At 55.1% G+C, this 24,576-nt stretch overlaps 3 protein-coding genes across 3 annotated transcripts; 2 read left to right on the top strand and 1 right to left on the bottom strand.

Annotated features, from left to right (window-relative positions):
• Positions 1–79: 79 nt before the first annotated feature.
• Positions 80–9,148, bottom strand: SRPRA (SRP receptor subunit alpha). Its single transcript, XM_084301409.1, has 14 exons — positions 8,961–9,148; positions 8,441–8,524; positions 6,947–7,110; positions 6,462–6,622; positions 5,404–5,557; positions 4,782–4,935; positions 4,333–4,439; positions 4,023–4,141; positions 3,636–3,722; positions 3,109–3,281; positions 2,807–3,020; positions 2,561–2,724; positions 2,335–2,433; positions 80–1,410 (listed from the first exon to the last, which is right to left on the bottom strand). The coding sequence occupies exons 1-14, from the start codon at positions 9,084–9,086 to the stop codon at positions 1,282–1,284; spliced, it is 1,935 nt and encodes a 644-aa protein (XP_084157535.1). The 5' UTR covers positions 9,087–9,148; the 3' UTR covers positions 80–1,281.
• A 231-nt stretch (positions 9,149–9,379) lies between these two features.
• On the top strand, positions 9,380–12,222 carry FOXRED1 (FAD dependent oxidoreductase domain containing 1). The gene is made up of 11 exons (XM_084301431.1): positions 9,380–9,525; positions 9,903–10,129; positions 10,231–10,341; positions 10,435–10,553; positions 10,632–10,726; positions 10,822–10,923; positions 11,057–11,121; positions 11,208–11,359; positions 11,464–11,593; positions 11,668–11,772; positions 11,860–12,222. The coding sequence occupies exons 1-11, from the start codon at positions 9,393–9,395 to the stop codon at positions 12,112–12,114; spliced, it is 1,494 nt and encodes a 497-aa protein (XP_084157557.1). The 5' UTR covers positions 9,380–9,392; the 3' UTR covers positions 12,115–12,222.
• Positions 12,223–13,487: 1,265 nt separating this feature from the next.
• On the top strand, positions 13,488–24,218 carry EI24 (EI24 autophagy associated transmembrane protein). The gene is made up of 11 exons (XM_084301538.1): positions 13,488–13,572; positions 15,374–15,521; positions 18,185–18,330; positions 20,077–20,137; positions 21,007–21,073; positions 21,856–21,980; positions 22,361–22,480; positions 22,620–22,731; positions 23,178–23,289; positions 23,462–23,536; positions 23,850–24,218. The coding sequence occupies exons 2-11, from the start codon at positions 15,480–15,482 to the stop codon at positions 24,007–24,009; spliced, it is 1,020 nt and encodes a 339-aa protein (XP_084157664.1). The 5' UTR covers positions 13,488–13,572; positions 15,374–15,479; the 3' UTR covers positions 24,010–24,218.
• Positions 24,219–24,576: the final 358 nt, after the last annotated feature.

Raw genomic sequence — 24,576 nt, 5'->3', positions numbered from 1 at the left:
ACTTGGACTCTTGCAGGCTGAAGCCAGAGGCAGGAGTTGTCTCCCCCGTGAGGATAAAGTTGTCCTTGCTGCAGGCAAGTTATATATACACAGAAAACAAATTACGGAGTTTATTTATAAATTATGTCTCTTAGCAGACAGCATTCAATTTATTGCACTATAGCACATCTGCAAGACAGAGCTACATGACATTGCAAGAGAGTTTTGTATTATTCAGTGTAGCACTTTAGACCAGGATCAAGAGGCACTCTAAAGGGGGAGAAAGGGCGCAGGGAAGCAGCAAGCAGCCACCCTTGTCTTCCAGTATTTTTTTCCTTTTGCTAGCATATTTGAGGCAGCAAATAACACTGAGGCCAGCGGGCAGAAGACACACAGGGGCACGTCGTCCTCTGGCTGGTAGGAGAACAAGTCAGATGATCAGACTAAGCCGCCACAGCTCCCCAGCTTCTGCCACAATGTGCAGCACCTGGATGCCCTGCAGCAGAATCCCACTGACAACGGAAATAGGGACCTTAAGGCAATTTAACATTCCCCCTCTAGCCCCTTGCTTGCCCAGCACAGGGGCAGGCCGTTGCAATTTTTGGTTTATCAACTTTGGTGAGCTGCCACAATCAAGCCAGCACTGTGAATGGTCAGATGTTCTAATGCTGTCACTACACAGCAGCCATCCCTTTCTGCAGCCTGTGGGCCTGCGTACCTGCCTCCAGCCTGACAAACAAGCCTGTGTCATCCCTAAGCTGGTCTAGAAATCAGAAGCAGAGCTCACAGGCTCAGTAAACACCACCAACAACCCCCCAGACAGCCCCCAGATGCTGCTAACAATTGGACAACCCCAAAGCACAGCAGGTCCTTGCATTGCCACTTGTACAGCATGAACAATACAAAGCTCTGGTTTCAGCCTCTGTAAGGGAGGCTGAGTGACTTAAACAGAATGAAGGGATCCGGGGAAAGGCTGTCACTGGGTGAAGCCCCGGCATTGACCAGGTACAAGTGCTCCAGCTGGAGAAGACAGCTTTTATCCAAAAATAAACTGTAGTCAATAAATATGGCAGGAGAGCACTGAGCTAACTGGAGTAAGCACAACAACCAGAAACACCACCACCCTAGTTTACAATCACGCAGCCAGTGGAAGGATTCACAGGCAGGCAGGGGAAGCACAGCTCTCGCGCCCGCATCCCTTCATTCTGTTTTGCACTACACTGGAAAGACTATAGTCAGTCACGGGGTAAAGCATGTTCTTCTGAGACATCTGCAAACAGCAATTTGGTGCAATCGTTGTTTTTAGGCCTTCATGAGTGCTGCGACCACAGCCTTGGCGTTAAGGCTACGCAGATCACAGTAGGTTTGTCCAGTACCAACAAAAACAATGGGCTTGCTTGTGATGTAGGTCATGGAGATCGCAGCACCAACCTGCCAAGGACAAGCATCTTTAGCCAGGGCCAACTGAGGCTGGATTTCCAAAAAAAAAAAAAAAAAAAAAAAAAAAAAAAAAAAAAAAAAAAAAAAAAAAAAAAGCACCACTCCTCCCACTTGTACAGAGCCTGCTACTCCAGAGAACTATTTCTAGTTCATCCTACACCATGACATGGAAGAAAAATGAGGACCCAAGAATGCAACAAAGATCAGAATTGCTGAGCCTGAATCTCTGGAATTTAGAAAACAGGCAGATGCAGAGCCAGTTCAGCCTGCTTTGTTCTTGGCTAACAGGCTGCTCCCTGTGGCGCAGGCCCCTTGCACTCTGGGGTCTGCTGCATCAGCAGGAGGCTGGGAGGGCAGGGGGTGTCACATACCGCAGAGCCAGGTACCGGTACCACCTACAGCCACAACTCACCTCCTGCCAGGGTTTCTCCTTTTCTGGATTTCAGTCCTAATGCTGCACAAGCAGGTTCAACCCTGCCACAAGGTTTTAGTGCAGTGATTCTGCATGGCATTTAATCTGGGGTCTGAAGGCCCGATTTGTAGTGCCCTTCCCTGCAGATCCCTCTGCTTGCTGCAGCTATTCCAGTGCTGCCTCCTCAGGGAACCACATCAAACAGCCTCCTCCTATTCTCCAGATCCATACAGTCCCAACTCTGTATGACCTGCTGCAGGAATGCTAATGAACTGAGACACCTCACAGCCATTTTTCCAGAGGCACAGAAGTCAGTATGCTTAATTTTGTTCAGATGATTGCGGTGCATCTACACGCAGAGAACTGCATCCAGGACAGCACAGAAACACCGTTTGTTGACTGCATCTCTCTTTCCTCCCATCACCAACGGGTGCTCACACCAGCTCTGTACAAGGTTACACTTAAAAGGAAATCCCTCCTAGGGCATGAAGCGGTCTCCTTACCTTGTCATCAATGGTGTCGAACTTGGTGAGCACGATTCCATCAATGAGCCGGGGTGTCTGGGCCATGGAGTGATCAGCCAGTGCCTTGTTAAACTTGACCTGAGGAAGACAACATACCCAAGAAATGCACTTGTGATGCTGACGCTGTCCACAACTCCTCCAACAAAACCTGCAGACAGACACCTTCTGCTCCCATCCACCCTTCAGGAAAACTCTCAGCACTCACCAGCTGATCCACGGCCTCATTGCCCACCAGAGCTTCCCCAACAAATAGGACCAGGTCGGGAGCATTGACCGCGATCAGCTTTGCCAGAGCAGTCATCAGTGGGGCATTGTCCTGCATACGGCCCGCTGTGTCCACCAGCACCACGTCAAAGCCCTGGTTCCGAGCTGGGAAGACAGGGAGGCAGTATGAGCAGGAGGAAGCCCAGGGCCCCCAGGACAGCCCCTCCTGCTCCCAGCTTCCTCCTACCGTAAGAGATGGCCTCCATGGCGATCCCGGCCGCGTCCTTCCCGTAGCCCTTCTCATAGAGCTGCACCATGGTCCGCCCACCGTGGCTCTCCGGGGGGTGCAGGGCATTGAGGCGGCGGGTGTGTGTGCGGAGCTGCTCCACTGCTCCCGCACGGAAGGTGTCACACGCAGCGATGAGGACGCTGAAACCATTCTCGATAAGCCAGAACGAGATCTGCAGCCAGCAACGGAAAAGCCTTGTTAGCAGCTGTGGCCTGAACTCAGCAACCCCGTCCCAGGGAGCCGGCACGACTATGCCCTACCTTGGCCAGGTTGGTGGACTTCCCGACACCGTTGACACCACAGAAAGTGACCACGTAGGGCCGGCGATGACGCTGCGCATCCATGACATCGCGGAGGACATCCACACGGCGCTGGGGCTGCAGGATCTGCACTAGAGCCTCCTGTAGGGCCTGCTTCACTGTTGAGGTCACCGCTGGGAAAAAGGAGATATAAAAAGAACCTGTCACACCTGGAAGGCAGTACAGGGAAGCTCTGAGCCCCAACCCACAAGCATTAGGAGGCCAGGAGGACACCTGAGAGCTTCCGAAGTATCATATATGGTTGCTCAGTTTAACAAAGTTGGCAGGAGTCACAGGCCTCCCTCTTTTTCCAAAATAGCTGGGGTCAAGCCTATTTGCACAGCTTGGATCTCCTGCACTTATTTGAGAGGAAACTGCAGCAGCTGCTGGGACGACCCAATTCCGTGTAGCACCAGGTCAGAGAAGCAGGAGATTTAGGCCAGCAAGCCTCACACACCAAAAGAGATGAGTGCAGTGCAGCCACTTACTGGTGAATGTTCCCATCACCTTCCCTTCCAGTTTCTTAGCCACTGATTCACAGAGCTGGACTGCAATCTCAGCTGCCACGTTTTTTGCTTTGGGAGAGAGAAGAGATCGGGGTTAGTGGGGCTGAACAGGTGGTACATGCTTGGACATCAGCATCCCACCAAGCCTTGGCAGTTTGGTGGATCAAGGGAAGGCTGAGTGGCAGGATCCTCCCCCCTCCAGATTAGACTGCTGTCCTCTTCTGCTGTTGACAACTCCCCCAGAGGCAAGGCAGGAACCTGCGACACTTCCTGTGAGCAACAACTCCCCAAACCGTGGGCCTTACCCAACCCTCTGGAGCCCGCCCTAAACACAGCACTCGAACCCACATGCAGCAGACCCACACTTACCGATCAAATGGTCTTTCATCTTTTCCAGAACTGGGTCCATGTCCTCTCTTGTCAAGCTCTTGGAGCCCACCAGGCCTTTCAGCATGCCAAACATGCCTCCAAGGCCACCCTTCTTTGTGCTGCAGAGAAGCACAGTAGTTACCTCCAGGTGTGAATGGCACAGTGCATACAACTGCCAGCAGCAGGGAGACACACGAGCCTGTCATGCAGCTGACAAATGCTCCACTGTGTTACTGGTTGGACTGGAAGATGAGTTATGGGAGGGAAATCAAGAAGTGTGTAGCAATCAGGGGCTGTAGGAGCTTCCTACCTGGGTTTTGAAGTGTTCTGAATAACCTTCTCCTCTTCAGCTTCTTCATCACTCTCATATTCAAGGTCATAGAGGCGGCCGGGCTCCCGATTTCGATCCCCCAGGGCCTGCAAGGGGAAGGCAGTGTACTGAGAAGCGGCAACTGCTTAACTGCTTGCCTTCACTGTGACCAGGAGCAATGCCAATTACAGTCAGCAGCAGAAGCAAATCCACACAGATCCTCGTCAGAAGGGCTCAGCTGTCTGACCCAGAGTGCAAAAACTGGTGCTGCTTGCAGCTGTCACAGCAGGAGGAAACATTCTCTAGACAGCTGCTTTACACGCAGAAGACCGGGCACCGTGATCCCCTTTTCTAGCCCTCAGCCAGCTGTGGAGACCAAGCTGGGATCGTGATGCCCAGCTGACTCGAGAACAATGCACTGAAGCAGACACCGTGACCTGACTTCTTACCACATCAGGGTCAAATTCCTCCACAGGACAGGCCTCCGAGTTCCCATTGGTAGTGGAGTCACTGTAATCGAGTACTTTGGCATTAGAGTTCCCCAGATCCCACACTCTGGGTTTCTTCCCCTTCTCCTTCTGAGCATCAGGCTTCGGAGACTTGCTAAAACAAAGAACAGAAACACATTTTGTTTGGTGTTGTAAAGAATGAGCAAACAGCTCCTTAGAAGACATGAAAATTCAAAGCCCAGGTGTCAAAAAGGCAGAAACCAAAGCTAAAACTGGCTGATGCCAGGCTTCCACAGATTATTTACTTGAACTTTAGTCCCGTATCACGCTTGATGCGGGCTGCTTTAACCCAAACCAGGCATCAATGTGCCCTTTACTCACAGTCAGAAAGCCTCCCCAAAAAGAGATCTCGACCTGAACGCGAGGTCTATACTTTGAACTCTAAACTGTACTTTGAGCACAGTCTGATGATTAGCAGGATGATTTTCAGGGTCACTAAAGGAAGGAGAGGCTCAGGCACGGCTGAGGGATGGCACAGAGCTTCTTTTACACACAACCAGCAAAGAGCTGGTCTGAAGCACAGGCAGACTCCCCACGACCTGTCCGTACCCTCATTACCCACCTGGACTTCTCCCCTGCTTTCATGTGTCTCTTGAAGAATTCTTCCCGGTTCTTCTGCAGTATTTCATCCTTGGTCAGTTCCTCCTTGTCCCCAGCTGACGAGGGCTGCTTCTCACCCGGGGCTGCTTTATTGGATGCTGTAACAGTTTCCATTCCTGCAGTACAGAGCCCAGCACAAGCTCAGCCTTGCAGAACTGGTAACACCACCACCATCACCCAGCATTGCACCAACTCCACAGGCGGCTTTCCTCTGTCAGGAGAGAGTCCTGCTCCAGCCTCACCTCTAAGATTTTGGAAGCCTCAAGAAACGGGAGCACCTTACTTTGGCCCAAAGGCATTGGATATGATCCTCCCAAGACGGGCAGCTGACAAACCAGCTCTCCCAAAACGTCTTTGCATGTATGACACGTACACGTCACTCCCCACGTAAGAGCCAGAACACACGCTACATGACAGCGCCGTTACACCAGAACAACCTTTGCCTATCGCTGTCCCAGCTGAAGGGCTGCATCTCATACCACCAGTCCTCCTCAGTGTGCTCCCAGCTTCCCTTCACAAGGACAGAGCTGAGACACACTGAATTAAAGTCTTGCTGGCAGTTTCACTTTGCTTTCCGAAGGGCACCAAGCTGTCTCCTCTCACGACGGAGCAGTTCAGCAAGGCCAAGTCCACGGAAGGCTCCTGCTGCACCATGCCTGCTCTCCCGCAGAGCAGGGCACATGGAGTCACAGCACCACAGAATATCCCGAGTTGGAAGGTACCCAAGTCCAGCTCCTGGGTCCGCACAGCACCACCCAAAACCCAGACCCTGTGTCTGATAGCATTGTCCAAATGCCTCTTGAACTCCAGCAGGCTCAGTCAGAACAAGAAATCACATTTGTTAAGCAGGACTTTCCCCTCATGAACCCATCCTGGCTGTGAGCAAAGGCCCCTGAGCAGCACTCCAGTGATGCAGGACCAGGAAAGCACAGGCTGAGACACACGTGACCCACATTTCATAGCTCTGGAATATTCACACCCCACAGGTGCACAGGCACTTTACCTTTCCCATCAACTCACCCTCCTTTTTGGAACCTTTATTCTTCTTGGTCTTGACTTTCTCCTTTGGTTTCTCCCCTCGGGTCTCTATCATACACTTGACAGTCTTCTGAGACTTCACAGACTGCTCAAATGTCTTCATTACGGTGGGAGCTCGGACTTTACTGCTCTCCTCCGCTTCCCTGCGGGACAGCATGCATCAGCCTGAATTTCAGCTCTTTGCCCCCATCCCTACGACCATCTCTGCTCTAGATGGCAACATCAAAGAGCTCAGCCCCTCCCAGTTATCAGCACAGAACCCGCGCTTTAACCCACGTTGCCACTACAGCTACACCTGCTGCCAGCCAGCCGGCAGCACAGAAGCAGAACAGAGCTACCCACCACTGGCTATCACCCACAAAGCTGGGGAATAATTGCCACACTTCCAGCAGGGGAAGGAGTGAAAGTCACAAGGACACAGGCCCTGCTGCACAGGGAAGCTTTGCAGTGGCAGGAAAATTCATTACCGGAGGAGACGCAAAAAGTCATCTTTAAAATCAAAGGTGCCATTTAGGAGGCCCAGAGTGCCTTTCTGCTGAAACTCATTACGGTATTTGTCTCTGAACTCCTTGTGCACGTCATCTATCAACTTGTCAACGTAGGTTAGAGTCAGGATCTTTTGAAAGCCCACCTGCAAAAAAGCACAGTGAAAAGATGTCGCTCTGTGCAAATGGCACATGCATAAACTCTGCAAGAAAACCTGATGGGAAGTTCTTTCATTTCAGCAAGCAGATGATGCAAGCTTCAGACTACATTTTCTAATATAACCTCTGAAGCTTTTAGCATGTTCTCAAAAAAACAAAAGTGACACAATGCAGAGCTTCACATTAAAGCGTGACACCAATAAAAATGGGCTGGATGTTCCACAGCAACAGAGACTTGTACCAAAAAAACAGGAAGCCCTGTGCTTAACGTGGGCACACAAGGAAAGTTGTGGGGCTTCACTGAAATCAGGCAGAGAGCGCTTAAAGGGGAAAAGTCAGAACGTTTTCTAAGGCACAAGAATGAACACACGTATTTGGCTTTCCTTAAGGAGGTGCAGTCACAGCAGACTTCTCGGGTGACTGTTCTGTGCTGAAGTTTTATTAGTATGTAGCACTTTGTGGGGCTTCCATCCCAGCTGCAGTGCATAAGTCTTAATGCTACCACAAACACTAAAACAAACTGATAGGGACCAGAGCGGTGCGTGGCTGAAGAGACAGTCGTGTCGCACCCACGTTCCTCACACAGCAAACCAAACCCTACAGCACACCAAGAGAGCCCGCTGAGCACACATCCCTCGGGCAGGACACTACCAACAACCTCAGGGAAAGGCCTCCCTCGTCCCAAAAACCTCAGAGTCCCACCCAGGGAGCCAAACCACGGCGGTGTGCATCAAAAGCACCAGCTTGCTGCAGATAATTATTCTCCAGCCCCACATGCACGAGCACTGCTCTCCCAGCAGGGAGGTGTGAGCTGCCCGTGCCCCACCTGTGGCCATTCCCATGCCCTCCCAGTCCCTCTGGGTGCCCGGCAGGGCTCACGCCTTATCCCAGGGCGCTCCCTCCAACACCTGGCCCAGCTGCAGCATTTCCTGACGGGCACCACCTCCTCCACAGTGCTGTGCCACCAGCAGAGCAGGAGGAACACCAGGGATGTGACATCCCAGGGAAAGCTTCGACTCCGAAACGCAAGCTGCTGCCTGTGCTGGGCTGACTGAGCTTCCTCACCAAGCGAAGGCTTCAAGAGGTTTGGGGCAGGCAGCTGCAAGCCTCAGCCCCGCAGGAAGGCACCAGCCGGCATTTCAGCCCTTCTGGAGCTCCTGAGCGAGCCCCAAACCTCTCCTGAGCGAGCCCCCAACCTCTCCTGAGCGTCCCCTTTCTCCTCCAAGCATGAGCACGCCCCTTCCCAGGGGTCCCTCAGCCCCCCAGGCGGCAGAACACATCGCAGCACAGTGCTGCAGCATGGCAGGGGCCACTTACCACAAACACCAGCTCAAACTGGTTGTCCAGCTTGTACTTGAGTGTGAGGGCCTCATGGGTGAAGGAGTTGTTGCCGCCGCGCTCCTGCGGGAGGAAACCAGCCACTCAGGTGCCTGACGACACACGGGGGGCACCCCTCCTTGACATGGCCCCCTCGATATGTCCCCCCCTTAGTGGGGGGCTCCCCACCCCCCTTGGGTGCTGCCAGGCGGAGCCGCCCTCCCAGTGGGCCCAGCACCACCCTGCTGGGAGTGTCCCCGAACCCCCTCTCTCCCAGAGAGGAGCCCCCCGGGCAGAGGATCCCTCCTCTCCCAGCGCACACACGGCCCCGCTCAGCGTCCCCCAGAACCAGGGGCACCCGGCCGAGCACAGACACGGGGGGGGGCTGGGATGGGACAGCGGGGAAATGGGGGGGCAACGGTTGGAGGGAGGCGCTGGGTAGACGAGGCGGCCCGGGGCCACCGCCCCTCCCCCCCCCCGTTCTGCGGCCTGCCCCGGCCCCGCCCGGCGCCCCCCGGACCTGCAGCAGCACGGAGCGGATGAGGGCGTTGACGGGGGCGGTGGCGGCGGCGGCGGGCCCGCGGACACCCTGGAAGCACCAGAGCACGAGCCCGCCCTTGCTGAAGATGGTGAAGAAGTCCAGCATGGCGGCGGCGGCGGCGCGCCGGGCCCGGCTGCGCGCACACGTCGCACTGCCTCGCGCGGGGGCACTTCCGCCGGAAGTCGCCGCCCAGCCGGCGGGGCCGCCCATTGGCTGCCGGGCGGGAGGCGGGGGGCGCGCGCGGAGAGCCGGGGGCGGGGCGAGACGGGGCGGGCGGGGATTGGCGGCGGGGAGGGGAGGCGTGGCCTAGAGGCAGAGGGCGTGTCCTGACGGCGGGGGGCGTGGCCTACTGACAGGGCTGGCCCGGTGGCAGTGGGCGTGGTCTGGCGGCAGGGGGCGTGGCCTGCCGGCATGCTGCGCGGGGGGCGCGCGCTGCGGGCGCTGCGGGGCCCGGGCGCTGGGGTCGGGCCCCGGGGGCGCGGGGGGGCGGCCCCCGGGAGGTCCCTGCGGGTCGCGGCCCCGCGGAGCTCCGACGTGTTCCGCGGTGAGGGGGGGTGGGGCTGGGTATTCGGGGTCGTGCTGGGGATTCGGGGTCGTGGGAGGCTGGGGGGGCGGCGGGGGTCGCAGGGGATAGGGATGGGGGCGGGGTAAAGGGGACCCAAATTGGGAAGGGGGACCTCGGGGTGCGGGGGGGGCTCTAGGGGGTGTGGGGTGGTGCAGGGAGGGGGCTAGGGGGGTCCTGGGGACCTGCGTGTGGGGTGCTGGGGGGGCCCCAAGGGGGAGGGGGCCGGGAGCTGGGGAGGGTGGGGGGGTCCAGGGGGGTGCGGAGGGGGCTGGGGGGGGCAGGAGGGCTCCAAACGGCCTTGGGGCCGTGGGGAAGGTGTCCGTGCGCTCTGCCCCCATGGCCCCAATTCCCCGCAGAGCTGGGGCCGGCGCTGTCCCGCCTGGGTCAGACGCTGCGGGAGCAGCTGCCGGGGCCGGGGGGCTGGGACCCGCAGTGGAGCCCCCAGAGCTGCCCCCCCCCGGAGCAGGCAGACGTGGTGGTGGTGGGGGGGGGCGTCGTGGGCTGGGCGGTCGCCTACTGGCTGAAGGCGCTGGAGAACCAGCAGCACGGCATGCGGGTGCTGGTGGTGGAGCGGGACCCCACGGTGAGACCCCAGCTCTTGGGAGGGTAGGGGGGTGGGGAGGGGGGCACAGCCACCCCCTCTCATCCCCCTGTCCCTCTATGCCCCCCCCCCCCCCCGAGCAGTATTCCCGGGCCTCCACCGTGCTGTCCGTGGGGGGCATCCGGCAGCAGTTCTCCCTGCCCGAAAACATCCGCCTGTCCCTCTTCTCCGCCGCCTTCCTCCGTAACATCAACGTGAGTCTGGGGGGGGGGGGGGGAATACAGCGGAGGGGGGTCTCACCCCCACACCTCGCTCACCAGGCTGTGTGTCCATCCCCACCCCCCCAGGACTACCTCTGGGTGCCCAACGAGCCCCCCGTTGACCTCCAGTTCCAGCCCTCGGGGTACCTCTTCCTGGCCTCCCAGCGAGGCGCTGCCACCCTGGAGGCCGGCGTGAAGCTGCAGAGGTGAGGCCTGGCCCCCCGCCCGACCCCCCTCCCCTGGTGTTGTCACCCCCCCACGCACCTGATGCCCGTTGTCCCCAGGCAGGAAGGTGCCAAGGTGGCCCTGCTGTCCCCCAGCCAGCTGAAGGCCAAGTTCCCTTGGATCAACACGGAGGACGTGGCTGTGGCGTCCTACGGTGAGGGGGAGACGTGCTGTGTGTCAGGCTGGGGGGGCTTGGGGACAGCGGTGCCACCTGCTGTGTGTCCGTGTGTGTGTGTCCCCACCCCACAGGGCTGGAGAACGAGGGCTGGTTCGACCCCTGGTCCCTTCTCAACGCCTTCCGGAGGAAAGCCATGTCCCTGGGCGTCCTCAGCTGTGTCGGGGAGGCAAAATGTGAGCCCCTGGCGCGGTGACACCGCAGTCACCACTGCTGCCACTGCCGCCGGGCACCAGGACACCCGTACTGTCCTTCTCTCCCCCACACAAAAAAAAAAAACAAAAACAGAAACAAAAAACACGTTTCCAGCATTCATCACACCCACTGAGGACGAGATGCAGCTGATGGCACGGGACCGTGTGAAATACGTCAACGTGAGCGTGCCCCCTTTGTGCCACTGCCATCCCCAGCTTGGGGGCTAGCCCCGTGTCCCCCCCGCCATTGTCCCCACTGTCCCCAGGTGCGCCTGCCCGACAGCCCCGAGCAGCAGCCCGTCGCCTGTGCCATCGTCGTTGTTGCTGCTGGCGCCTGGAGCGGGGAGCTGCTGGCGACGGCCACCGCCAGTCTGCCGGGGGGGTCCCTAGCCCCCCTCCCCATCCAGCCCAGGAAGAGGTCGGTGCTGACCCCGAACGTTGGAATTTCCCCCCCCCCCGCTGTCCCTATTTGGGCGCTTTTTAGCCCCAAAACGGAGAGGGGACGCGGTGCTGTGCCTGCAGGTACGTCTACATGTGGCACTGCCCCGACGGGCCAGGCCTGGAGTGCCCCTTCCTCATCGACACCTCAGGGGCCTATTTTCGGCGCGAGGGCATCGCTGGCAACTTCCTAGGGGGCATGAGCCCCCCCGAGGTGCGTCCCAGGGTGGGGGCAGTGTAGGGTTTTTTTGGGGGGAAGGACACCCTTCTGATGTGTCACCTGTGCAGGGGGACGAGCCGGACACAGGGGACCTGGAGGTGGACCACGACTTCTTCCAGGAGCAGGTCTGGCCGCGGCTGGCACACCGCGTGCCCCCCTTCCAGACACTGAAGGTAGGGTGCTCCCCCTCGACCCCCCCCCCAAAAAAAAATATGGGGGGGGGGGGGCACAGCCCTATTCACACCCCATTTCTGACACAGGTGAGGAGCTCCTGGGCCGGCTACTACGACTACAACACCTTCGACCAGAACGGGGTGCTGGGCCGGCACCCCCAGCTGCAGAACGTTTTTGTGGTGGGGGGGTTCAGCGGGCACGGGCTGCAGCAGGCCCCCGCCGCTGGCCGCGCTGCCGCCGAGCTGCTCCTGCACGGCCGCTGCAGCACCATGGACGTGGGCAGGCTGGCGCCCGGCCGCCTGCTGCACGGGGAGCCCCTGCGGGAGGCGGCCATCGTCTGAGCCGGGGGCGGCCATCGTCTGAGCCGGGGGCTCCCCCCGCCAGAAAAGGGGTGTCGGGAGCCCCCCGCCTCAGCAAGGGGCGCCGCGGAGGAAATAAAGAGAAATAAAGGTGCTGTGGCTGCGTGGGGTGATGGGGGCCATGCGTCCCCCCCCGTGTTCCCCTTGCTGAGGCCTCCCCGCTGCTCCCTGTTACACTCCAGTGCTCCCAGTCCTCCCCTCACCCCACTGCCCCCGTCACCCCCCACTGCCCCACATCGCCCCCAGTGCCTCGTCCAGCTCCTGCTCATTGCCTCCCACTGCCCCATTACCCCCAGCGCCCCCAATTCCCCTCACCGACCCCATTCCCCTCCATCACCCCATTCCCCATACATTACCCCCCATTATCCCCATTACCTCCTTCCCCCATTGCCCCCAGTAACCCTTATTTCCCCATTCCCGTTACTATTGCCCCTCCTTATCTCATTGCTCCGTTACCCCATTACCCCCATCCCCCTTTTGCCCTTGTTGCCTCAATGCCCCTTTACCCCCCATTATTCCCATTACCCAGTTGCCTCCCATTCCCTATTTGCTCCCCATTATTCACATTATCCTGTTACCCCATTATCCCACTACCCCATTATCCCGTTCCCCCTTTGCCCCATTCGCTCTTTAACCCCATTTCCCGCTTGCCCCCGTCCCCATTACACCCCATTACCCCCCATTCCCCTATTGCCCCCATTGCTCTCCATTATCCTGTTACCCCATCACTCACTGCCCCCATTCCCCCATTATTCCCCTTTGTCCCCCATTATCCCGTTACCCCATTCCCCCCCATTACCCTGTTATCCCCATTATCCCGTTACCTTCTATACCCTATTCCCCCCATTATGCCCCATTACTCCCCCCAGTATCCCCCATTATCCCGCGTTATCCCTCATTACCCTGTTATCCCTTTACCTTGTTACCCTATTCCCCCGGTATCCTCCGTTACCCCCCATTACCCCATTATCCCCTCTCCCCCCCATTACCCCCCATTACCTCCCGTTACCCCATTATGCCCCATTATCCTGTTACCCCGTTACCCCCCATTACCCCCGTTATCCCTCATTACCCCGTTACCCCATTATCCCATTACCTTGTTACCCTATTCCCCCCGTTATCCCCCATTACCCCATTATCCCCACTCCCCCCCATTACCCCCATTATCCCCCATTACCCTCTTACCCCCATTATCCCCTGTTACACTGTTACCCTATTCCCCCCGTTACCCCCCCATTACCCCATTCCTCCCCCATTACCCCCCCGCCCCTCTGCCCACTGCAGCCGCGTTGACAACTGCGCATGCGCCGGGTGCCGCCCCCCTCCCTCCCTCCCCGGCGCATGCGCACCGCCCTCCTCCCCTCCCTCCCCTCCCCTCCCGGCCGGGGCGGCGCGAGCTGGGCCCTGCTGCCGCTCGGCGCGGCCCGGCCCGGCCCGGCGGTGAGTGCGGGGCGGGGGGGGCCCTGAGGCGGCCGCGAGCCCTGGGGGGGGGGGGCCCTGAGGCGCCCTGAGGCGCCCTGAGGCGTCCTCGGGCCCTGCGGCCGCGGCGCTGAGGCACCGGCCCCCCCCCGGCACGGCCCCGCTGCCTCCCGGGGGGAGCTGGGCCGGGCTGCGGGGCTCGCGGCCTGCCCGCAGAGCTGCCTCACGGGGGGAGGCCGAGCCTGGGGCCTGCTGGCTCTGACGGGGGGGGGAGGGCTCTGTGCTCTGCGCTCTGCGGTGGTGGGTCGGGGCTTGCTGTGGAGGGAGCGCAAGGCACGGGCAGAGGCAGTCCAGGAGCAGCCCTCCTCTGTCGGGTGCTCGTTGCACGCCTTGAGTTTCTTACCTGGCCCCCGAGGAGGAGGGGGCGCGGAGGTGCGAAGCGTTAAATTCAGGCTTGTTGGGTTGTGTTTAGCCAGGATGCTTTTGTACCTGGCCAAAGAGACATCCGTAGTAACAGCCTGTGTATGGGTATGGGCACCGTGCGGCGCGAGGCACAGAAAGTATTGCCTTGGTATCCTGCCTGGGTGCTTTTAAAAATAACCAGATAGAATCCCTAAAGGAGCCGTGCACAGGGTAAGTGTTTAAGGGAAAAGAGGTGTATCTGTGGGGGTGTCGCTCCTGGATCAGCGGCCTCGTGTCACTGGGCAGAAAGCATCCTCGTGCTCCTTGTCCTGGTGAACCTACCTGATTCCTCGAGCAGCCAGCAGTGCCGTGTGTGTTTCATGACTGTCCTCTCAGCCTACACCTTCCTGCTGAGATCGCTTTTTCCACGCTGAGCTGACAACCCGAACCACCTGCAGCATAGCTGCTCTGCCGCTGGATCTTCCTGCCAGGTCCTGATGTTTGACACCGAGAGGCGCCCGTCACTGGCTCTGGGGCCCTTGCTCCCTGTGCAGGACGTTCCCTGCTGGGCTTCATCCCCGCCCCATTGTGCCAGCTTTCCCTTCCAGCATCCCACAGCACATCGTGTCGTTCTGAGACAGGTGCTGGTGCTTAGGAGCACAGGCTCTGCGGGACAAGTTGTTAGCGTGAGATGCTGCAAATCTGACAGGGCAGATCCCCTCTGCACTGTGTGCCTGAGGGTCTTTGCCTGGTAGCATGCTGCTGAGAGCCAGAGCTGGGTGCTTAGGAGCCGGTGTTGGGGTCGGGCATGCGCAGGGCTGCTCGGGCAGGTGTCGTGCCCGAGGTTTTGGAGCCCTGCAGCACGCCAAGGGGAGCTGATGGAGGTGAAATGGTGGTGATGAGGCTGCTGCTAATCTGCTGGAGAGCTGGTTCAGGAGGCTGCAGAGTGTGAGTTGCACGCGGGGAATTTTCTTCCTGCTTCATTCAGTTGCACACCACTCCAGCATTGGATGCCTCTCCTGGCCACGCGCTCTAGCTTAGGCTTGTTGTGAAGATCTTTCTGTAGAAGTGTAAAGCAGAGCTGCTGGGGTTGTCGTGGGACTGTCCAGCCTTTGGAAGGAGACATTCAGCTTGGTGAAGCATTTTCGACCTTCCCATCGTTTCCTCCTGCTGGTGCTTGTGCGGTGGCCACAGCATGCGGCTGTTTGGCCGTGTTTTCTGACTCAGGTGCTTTCTCAATCAGAAAACAGCAGGCAACACACCAGCAAGAGGGTGAAACGTCCTGCTGGTGTGGCCAAATACTTGTCTGTTGAGGATTGCTGGGGTGTGATTTGGCTTGTAATTACCATGCTCAGACTGATGCGTCAACCGAGATGTGTTGTTTGTGCCTGCCACAGTCCTGTGTTTGCTCTCTCCACAGACTCCATCCGTTTTCCACCTCTCCATGATGAGAGAGGCTTGGGTTCGGCTTTTCCCCTCTCCCTGTAGTTGATAGTTTTGGAACCAGAGGTGATGCTGGAGTCAAGATGGCAGATAGTGTGAAAACCTTCCTTCATGACCTGGTCAGGGTAAGTTTGCATTCCGGGTCCTGCGTCGCAGGGACTGTTCTTGTTTGCTGTGGGGATGGTGGGTCTGCTGCAGGGAGTGCCTTCCTTCCCGTACACTTGAGGGGACGTTACAGAATTTGAAAGAAAGGGGGCTCCAGATGTATTTTAATTGAAGACATCTTCAATAATCGTTTCAATACCCTGGAAAATGCTGTCAGAAGAAACCAACTGATGTCATTTTGGCTGCCCAGCTTCTTGGAAGTGGTTCTCTGTCCCACATCCCAGGAAGGATTAATTTCATGCCAGCTTTAGGACAGTGCCAGCATCCTAAAGGAGTGCAGTGTGGGCTTGGGGAGTTATTGCCAAACGTAGGTGAGCACTGTATGGCTGACCACTGCTGTTTGCCAGCACTGGTGTGCTGTGTGCTCTCCTGACGTTCTTTTTTCCATGTCATAAGTGGGTCCTACCCAAAATTACCCAGTATGTGCAGGCCGATAGGTCAGTTCTTGATTTCATATGGAAAAATGTACAGGGTTAGTATTTTGTGAGGTGGGGTGCTGTAGCTGAGCTTTCTGCTCGCTGATGACAGGTAGAGGTGGTGTGGTGCTGGGGCTGTGGGATGCATGCTCCCTGAGCTTTAGTAAGTGTTTCCTAGAATAATAACTTCCCACTACTGTGTGCCTGTTACAAAGGGCAAGCTGAGCCTGGGACAGATTTTCTTCGGGCAGAAGTTACCTTTGTAGCCCCTATGAACAGGGTGGTGGTTTAATGGCAGTAAGGCTTCGCACGAGCCGAGCGCTCCTACCCCGTGCTGCTGTCTCTCCCAGGTGTAAGTGCAGGTTTCAAACCCTCGTGATGTGATGCTGAGATAGACCCAGCTTTCAGACACTCGTCAGTTAAATGAGCGAAGGCTTGTGGTGCCCTGGCCACAGTGCGAAGCGGAAGAACCCGTGTCATTTTGTGACGCTTTCGCACCATCTGTAAGCAGTGGGGAGAGCAACCCGTGTAATTAATTCCTACCTCATCGGGTACGAGCAGCAGCTTGCTCTGCGGTTTGTCAGATGTGTACATGGCTTCAAGATCTACGCTGTTATGTCAAGGACTCCGCAGACTGAACTGGTGTGTGAGCCACCTACGCAGTAACACTGTCCTGGACCCCTGAGGTCCTTATGGTCTTGGTTTTGATGTGAGATTTTGGTGATGGTGGCAATGATACCTGCTGGGGCTGGAAATAGCTGCCTGTGGAGCACTAGAAGGTTGCGAGAGGAGCCTTTTCGATGAGTGAGGCAGAAACTTACTTTGGGGCGCTTCTCTACTAACAGTTTGTTTTGCTTGCTGTGTGGCAGCAAGGCTGTGAAAGGTGCCCGCGGTGTCTGTTGGGGTGGGAGTCCTGCTGACTCGTCTCCTTCCCAGCCCTCTCTGTCCTTCCAGGCAGCTCGACCTCAAGCCACCAGTGATATGCACAGGGCTCAGCCATTGCTGCAGCAGTAAACGTCACCCACGTGTAGAAGTTGCACTAGTCACCCTGCCAGCTGTGGCAAATTTGTCATTAAAAGAAAAAGAAGTTGCACTGGAAATCTTTTCAGATGCTCCCTAGAGCCTTACACGGATGTGGCTGATGTGAGAATGTTTCTGAGACAAAGACAGATGCTTTTATTTGTAAAGGAATAAGCATCAGCCTCGTACAGTCAGGCCACAGGGACTTTGCACTTTCGAAGTATTCTATAATTATATTTTATTGGCCTTAGAAATGCTGGCAGGGGAAGAAGTGCATTGTGCCAGACAGAAAAAAAAAAAAAAAAAAAAAAGGGCTGTGAAAGCTCTGACTCTGTTTTTTGCCAGGGTTATAAATAGAAGAAATTGATGAGAAATCACACCTTTAGACCAAAAAAAAAAAAAAAAAGGCTTTCCAGTGTTGCACCTAAAGCTGCTGGCACGTGTGGTGATTTAGGTCACCAGGCTGTGGAAAACAGACGGAGCTGCTGGTCTGAGCCTTGGTGCTGGCTACCCCCTCTCGCTGGAGAGCGTAACTGGCCTTCGCCCTTCTCCCATCTGAGGGCAACAAGCAATGTCAGTGAGGGGCTGCTCCCTCATCTCTTCCCCCAGATCCCTGTCCTGCTTGCTTGAGGGTTCCCCAGCCTCGATTGGGAGTGTGGGCTGAGTAAGGGCAGTGTTGATACAAATCCACCTCGACCCTGAGGAGGAGCTTGGAGGAGGTTTTATTTGTTCTTCTCAAGAGTGAAAGCCCAGAGTCTTCTGTGAGGAGTGGCTGGCATAAAACACAGCTGGATTGAGCTGGAGTTTGATCCATTTATCTTTTATCTCTCTGGCTGTTGCTCAGCACGGCTAGCATTTCTTTGAAAGCAAAGCTTTGTTTCCAGATTGCTTTATCTGGATGCGTCACAGCACTGCTGTCCTGGGAGTGTTTTCGCTTCCTTCCTTGTGCTGTGAGCCCCCTCCCTGTGAGATCTCTTTGTTAATTTTCTGTACTGGGCTGCCAGCCCTTCCCCAACAGAGGAGCTGGTAAAGCAGCAGCCACACGTGCAGCGCTGCGCACATGCGTTCGGCATGCGTTTATGTCCCTTTCTGTAACCAGGAGGTCTCAGATGGCCTGGGTCAGCTGTGTCCTGCTCCTCCCCCCTCTGGGGAATGGCAAGCCTGACATACTTTCCTTGTGTCCCCAGGGAATCAAGGACTCCATCTGGGGCATATGCACCATCTCCAAGCTGGATGCCCGGATCCAGCAGAAAAGGGAAGAGCAGAGGCGAAGGAGAGCAAACAGTGCGCTTGCCCAGCGGAGGTTTCACATGGAAGAGAGGAAGCAAGAGAAGTGAGTATGGGGCCTGATGACACAAATCAGATAATTTGCTTGTTTCCTCCTCATCTACCGGCTACTGAGGGCGGGGAGAGAGAGCAACTGCCCAGAGCTTTGAAGAGCCCACTGAATTGCAAAACCTCTGCAAGTTGTAGTGATTTGGCAGGGCTTCTGCTTTTTTTCTCCAAATTACCCATCATATCACAGTAGTCTGGCTAAAAGGGAAGTTGAGGTAAGTGGGGTTTAAGAAATAAAGCCATTATTTTTGCCCGCACTTGTGAAGATCTCCATGAAAGTGTCAGAACCTTTAAAGACCTGAAACCTGAGCATCAGCAAAAGCTGAACTGCTGACATCTGCAGATGGCTTGCAGTAGAAACACCATTCATAAACCCAATTGTACTGAGTGCAAAACCAATAAGTGTGAAAACCATGATGTGAAATGCCCTTTTTTCTACTCCATGTAACAATACTTTGGAGCTCTTACTGTGAGATAAGATGACTCCCTATGCTGTTGGAGAATTGAGAGGATGCAGGCAATTTGCAATAGCAGGTATGTGCTCTGCAGTGTGAAGCTGTACAAGCCAAAAGAACGTGGATTTCTGTCTCCTCTTTGTCCTGAACACTGACCACTCATGCTGCCTTTCAAAGATGGTTGCTGTTGGTGGTACTCGGAGTTGGGAAGAAGCAGCAGACAGCCTGCTCAGAGCACGTCTCTCATCCACGTAACGCATTCAGGGCAGATGAAGTATCACATTTTCCCAGCTTTGCTGTGTTCTGCAGCCATGTAGAACAGTTGCATCCACTAAGGCTGGGAATGCCAGAATTATATCCGTGTGGGAGCAAACCAGCATCTATTCTTGTGTCTGACTCCCAAACTGCACTGAGATGTTTCTCAATTGGCCTGATTACAGTTGGGCTGGCATTTGTTGCAGTTACTTTTGGATGGTAACGTGCCTTTCAAAACTTATTTACAACTTGTTTTGCCTAGCTCAGTGGTAGTTTGACCTTGTCTAAAGATGATGGAGAAGTCTCCTATGTCTGCTTAGCTTACCCCTCCTACGACCGTAGAGGTTCCTGCCTTTTTGCATACATGCTGCCCTTGAGGATTGATGTTTATTTTAGGGGGACAGGGCAGTCCTCTTTTGCTGTTTTTCTTTGTAACAATATTTGGTAGCAGAAACTGATGGGAAAAGTCCACTATAGGGTCCTACAGAGCTGCTCGCTTTCTTGCGTATCCATAGACATACGTCATATGCAGGGAGAGAAGCCCAAACCACCCTCAGCTGGTGGCCTCTTCCAAGAACAAAAAGCACCCCAAAATCTGTAATTTTGTTTGAGGAAAACAAAGCTCGAGATCTTTAATAAATGCTTAAAATTCTGTTTCTCTAACTTGATGTTCCAAGGATATGTTAAAGAAACCCCAAATAAAAGCATGGCTCCTTTACTTTTATTTCATTTAATTGGGAAATTTTATTTAATTTGGGGAATTCTTAAAGGTTGAAAGTCTCCCTGGTGCAAATCTGTAGAACTGCAGCTCACACACTGGCTGAAACCTGCTGCAAGTCTGCGCTGGGATTTCTTGCAGAATTCCAGCGTTCAGATAAAATCAGGTGTGCTGCTGCCATTGAGTTGCGTACCTGAGGAATTTCTTCAGGTGGCTGCTACGTCAGTGCCCAAAATATGGGGCCGAAGCAGTTGCCATTTGTCTGGATCCCAGGAGCTAAGTGTGTCTCGCTTCTCTCTATTCTATTGCTCTCCAGTGAACCCCGGATTGTGAGCCGGATATTTCAGTGTTGTGCCTGGAACGGAGGTGTGTTCTGGGTAAGTAGGTGTTTTTACTGTTTTCTGTGTTCAGATGCTGTGGAAACCAGTGCCCTGCTCCAGTGCTTGTAAGCTTTCAGTGGTGCCTGGCTGCCCTGCAGCTGGAAGGCTGTAGGAGAAGCTGAACTGAGAGGAGCCGTTACGCTCCCTGGTCCCCATGCTGTATTTAAAGTGGCACAGCATAGGGCTGAAGTGGTGGACTCTCTTGGGAAACCTGTGTATTAAACCCTGCTTTTCCAGGTCTTTGAGGCTGCTTTTCTCCTGAACATTCAGCTCCTCCTCTGTGGCAGCCTGGGATATTGCCAAATTGAATATTGTTATCTCGAGTCATTTCCTCAGCTCTGGCCTTACCCTGACTGTTAGTATGTTTCAAGAGGGAAATTCTTAATGGAGCAGACACTTTGCAACCTACTAAATCACCAGCTGCTTTTTCCATTAGACTGTGGCAGGGTATGAGGAGTCATCGTGGAAATGTTAAAAGGAAAGTGCTCAATCACAGTTTTTGGCTGTATTTAAACAGATTCTTATGTACCAATGGATAACTGCCCATATAAAGGCATAGGTGGAGCAGGCAGTGGGTCTGCCTTCAGATCAGTAGTTACAGCCTTTGCTGTCGTGATATGTGGACATAAAGCTTTCATTTGAGGCTGAGCTATTTAGGTGCCAAGCAGGAAGCTGTCTGCAACAGCAGACCATGTGGCTTTGGAGTCGTGGTGGCATCAGGAGGGGGTGTAGTACCTTTAGGTGCATTTCTGCCACGGGTGTAGTTGGAAGTTTTGGGGTTTCACTGCGCCAGGTGGCAGAAAAGAGCACAAGAATGAAAGTGCGAAGGCTCACCAAGAACTCTTGTTGTTTCTTTCTCCCTGTAGCTTAGTCTCTTCTTGTTCTACCGAGTATTTATACCTGTACTTCAGTCAGTCACAGCACAGATCATTGGTAAGTGCCTTTTCCAGTTAGTACATTAAGGGGTGCTCAGCAGTCTGTGGGAGTCCCAACACTCATCCCAAACTGCTGAGGCTTTGTTCTGTAAGCTGCTCCTTGTGCTTGTCTCCTTGCATTGTTTCTCTCCCTCCTGGCCACCCTGCTGATGGTGCGCTCCTCATTCAGCAGGATGTGAGAGCACAGCTTGTTTCGAGGTTGGGCCCAGCCCTCCGTTTGCCTTCCCCTGTTCTGTTTCACATCTTGGTGAAACCTGAAGTTTTACCAAGGCCAACTTGTGGGATGGGTTCTAGGAAGGACCCTTCTTGAGGGGACTTGGACGCTTTGTTTTTTTTGAAACAACAAGGAAATTTTTCTTCTGTCATCAACTGCAGAAATGTATGGATGAGGCTTGAAAACCACACACAGGCTGTGCTAAGCAACGCTGTGCTTAATTGTTCCATAGAAAATCAGACAGATGGGTAATTCTGCTAACAGACTGGAAGGGCTGACAACAGTCTTTGAACCCTTCTTGTGTTAGGATCTAGCCTGTTGGTTTTGTCACTCAGTACCCAACAGTTGTCAGTAGTTGCAGAATATTTTTGCAAATAAATAAAAAGCAAGTGGGTGGAGGAAGAAATGTTTTTTGTTTTTTTTTCCTTTCCTTGAGTGCTACAGTCAGGAGTATTTCACAATGGCAGAGATGGCTGTGCCAGGAAGCTTTAACATGGACCTGTTGGGTTTGTGATGTGAAATGAGGAGGTTCCTAATGTGCTTTTCTCCCTGTCTATCTCTCAAAGGCGACCCTTCCTTACACGGTGATGTCTGGTCTTGGCTAGAGTTCATTCTCACCTCCATTTTCAGTGCCCTCTGGGTCCTTCCCCTGTTTGTGCTCAGTAAGGTTGTCAATGCCATCTGGTTTCAGGTAGGTGACGGGAACATTGACCGCGTGTCATACGAATGATGGGAACGTCCTCGTTAAAGCTTGATCAGTCAGGAGTAAATCCCCAGGGTACCCTGCAGCCCCTTTTGCTGGTGGTATGTTGATGGCGTTTTGGCTGCAGATAAAACATTGCACGTCAGGCCCAGAAATGGCATGAGCCAGTTGTGTGGAGCATCTGCCATCTTGGCATCTCTGTGCAGAAGAGGGGCAAATTCCTGGTTTGGCCATAAGAATCTTAGAAAATCTGAAATCCCATCCTGAAAAGGGACTCTGGGGGTGTTCTCAGTTGGGCAACCACAGCTCACCGGCACTGTCTGTCATCCTAACTGCTTTTCACTGAAGTCCCCTTCTCTCTTTTGCAGGACATTGCAGATCTAGCTTTTGAAGTGTCTGGCAGAAAGCCTCATCCCTTTCCCAGTGTCAGTAAAATCATTGCTGACATGTTGTTTAACCTCTTGTTGCAGGCGCTGTTCCTCATCCAGGTGAGACCAGAGTAACGAACCAGAAAACAACCCAACGCCTGCCTGGGCCACCCCGCACCATGCTCTGGGGCAGTGGCAGGCACACTGCTCACCCTGAGGTCCTGAGCACCCCTTGCTCACCTGCCCTTTTCTTTCTCAGGGGATGATAGTGAGCCTCTTCCCCATCGATATCATCGGCCAGCTGATCAGCCTCCTGCACATGTCGCTGCTATATTCTCTCTACTGCTTTGAGTACCGCTGGTTTAACAAAGGTGAGTGCTGCCCCTGCTCTCGGCACCGCCTGCAAGGCCGGTGGGGCTGAAATGTTTGCTGCTAGGTGGCCGTTTCCCTGCTCGAGTAGCATCCAGGTGGGCTGCCAGCAGGATGTGTGCAGCCACAGGAGCCCTGTGTGTGGCAAAGGAGTGAGCAAGCTGCTTTGCAGTCCCATACCAGCTGACGGGAAGCACTATTGCTGGTTATTGCTGTTCTCTATCTTGCTGCTACTGCGTGGTTTGTTTTCTCTCTGCCCATTTGCTCTTTTGGATAACAGTTATAAGTAAGTATTTCCATGCTCTTTGAAGTAGACTGAAAAGAAATGCTTGCCGTTCTTTTCATTTTCCTTCATTTTTTTTTTTTACAAGGGCTGAAGTGTAACGAAGAACTTTTCCCACCATGATAACTCTGTGGGTTGATTTCTGTGGGATTTTGTTCTCACCAGGAATTGAAATGCACCAACGGTTATCCAACATCGAGAGAAACTGGCCCTATTACTTTGGATTTGGCTTACCACTGGCTTTCCTCACTGCGATGCAGTCGTCCTACATCATCAGGTGAGTCTTTAGGAGGGCGGTTTGCTGTTGGGGAGTTGCCTGCTCCCAACCCAGAGCCCATACACTTCTTGCCTCCTTTCCTGCATCAGAGAACTTTACCCTCATCCACAGCACCAGAGATGTCCTCACAGAGGCCACAAGCAACCGAGGTGCCTTTTCTCTTTTCTTCCAGTGGCTGCCTCTTTTCCATTCTTTTCCCTCTGTTCATCATCAGCGCCAATGAAGCAAAGACCCCTGGCAAAACCTAGTAAGTAGTGTCCTGGGGAAGCTCTGTGCTGGTGTTAGATCCAGGACAAATGGATGGTAAATAGGGAACAGTGCAGGGAGAACAGAGACTACCCATGCTTGGTGGGTGGGTGGAAGCGTGAAGGAATTGCAGTGCTGGGCTTCCTGTACCCACTTAAAAGCTGGGTCAATTCCCCTTATCCCCAGGGGAAGGCTGGGCAGCCACTGCCCCAAGCAGTGCGAGGGCTGGAGGGGGCTTCTCAGTGCGGGGGTAGCATCAGGGAGAGCCCAGGCTGTCAGCAGGTGGGAAGCTCACCGGCTCCGTTCCCTTTCAGCCACTTCCAGCTCCGTCTCTTCTCCCTGGTGGTTTTCCTCAGCAACAGGCTCTTCCACAAGACCGTTTACCTTCAGTCCACCCTGAGCAGCGCCTCCGCGGACCGGCTGCTGTCCCCCCAGCCATCTCCTGCCAAACACAAGCCTGCTCTGGGGCACTGAGCTGCGGCCGGTGGGGCGACGGGGCACGGGCTTCACCTCGGCTGCTAGGAAGGCCCCCAGGGATGGCAGGATGCAGCCTGCCGCGGTGCCTGCGCATCCCCTGCTGCCCAAAGCCCTGCCCGCGTGGTGGTGCAGTGTTCCCCCATGAGCATGCAGATGGGAAATGTGGGAAAAGTCTGGATTTTTAACACCTTTGTGAGTTTGGAAAAGCTGGGCTCCCTGTGCTTGTGTTCTAGCGTCGCTGCCCTCCTGGGCAGTTGTGTGTGTGTTCTCCCAGTGCCATCTCTCCCTTCCTCTTGATGGATGATTTGCAAACCCCAGTGTTTGCGTTCCCCTGGGGCACTTGAGGAATCCGGCTGGGCGGCAGCTTGTTCACAGTGGGGCTGGTGGCTGCTGTGGGCAGGCTCTGGGGGTGGTTTTTGGGGTGAATTCAGGGGAAGTCTGACATTAGACACCATTTCCCACAGCATTCTCCTCAAGAAACTGGCTGCTCTTGGCTTGGACTGGCGCACGCTTCGTTGGGTTAGAAACTGGCTGGATAGCCGGGCCCAAAGAGTCGTGGTGAAT

The sequence above is a fragment of the Netta rufina genome (genome assembly GCF_964035555.1).
Source record: "Netta rufina genome assembly, chromosome: 25".
Classification (NCBI taxonomy): Eukaryota; Metazoa; Chordata; class Aves; order Anseriformes; family Anatidae; genus Netta; species Netta rufina.
This window is presented reverse-complemented; position numbering and strand designations above follow the sequence as displayed.

Bases quoted from the DNA above. Each gene is read 5' to 3' on its own strand.
- SRPRA (XM_084301409.1), bottom strand. From the start codon at position 9,086: ATGCTGGACTTCTTCACCATCTTCAGCAAGGGCGGGCTCGTGCTCTGG. The intron at 2,725-2,806 runs GTAGGAGGAAGC...CTGTCTTCCCAG, and splicing joins CATGGAGGCCATCTCTTACG to CTCGGAACCAGGGCTTTGAC. The intron at 2,434-2,560 runs GTGAGTGCTGAG...TGTCTTCCTCAG, and splicing joins ATGAGGCCGTGGATCAGCTG to GTCAAGTTTAACAAGGCACT.
- FOXRED1 (XM_084301431.1), top strand. From the start codon at position 9,393: ATGCTGCGCGGGGGGCGCGCGCTGCGGGCGCTGCGGGGCCCGGGCGCT. The intron at 10,130-10,230 runs GTGAGACCCCAG...CCCCCCGAGCAG, and splicing joins TGGTGGAGCGGGACCCCACG to TATTCCCGGGCCTCCACCGT. The intron at 10,554-10,631 runs GTGAGGCCTGGC...CGTTGTCCCCAG, and splicing joins GCCGGCGTGAAGCTGCAGAG to GCAGGAAGGTGCCAAGGTGG.
- EI24 (XM_084301538.1), top strand. From the start codon at position 15,480: ATGGCAGATAGTGTGAAAACCTTCCTTCATGACCTGGTCAGG. The intron at 18,331-20,076 runs GTGAGTATGGGG...ATTGCTCTCCAG, and splicing joins GAAGAGAGGAAGCAAGAGAA to TGAACCCCGGATTGTGAGCC. The intron at 22,732-23,177 runs GTGAGTGCTGCC...TGTTCTCACCAG, and splicing joins GTACCGCTGGTTTAACAAAG to GAATTGAAATGCACCAACGG.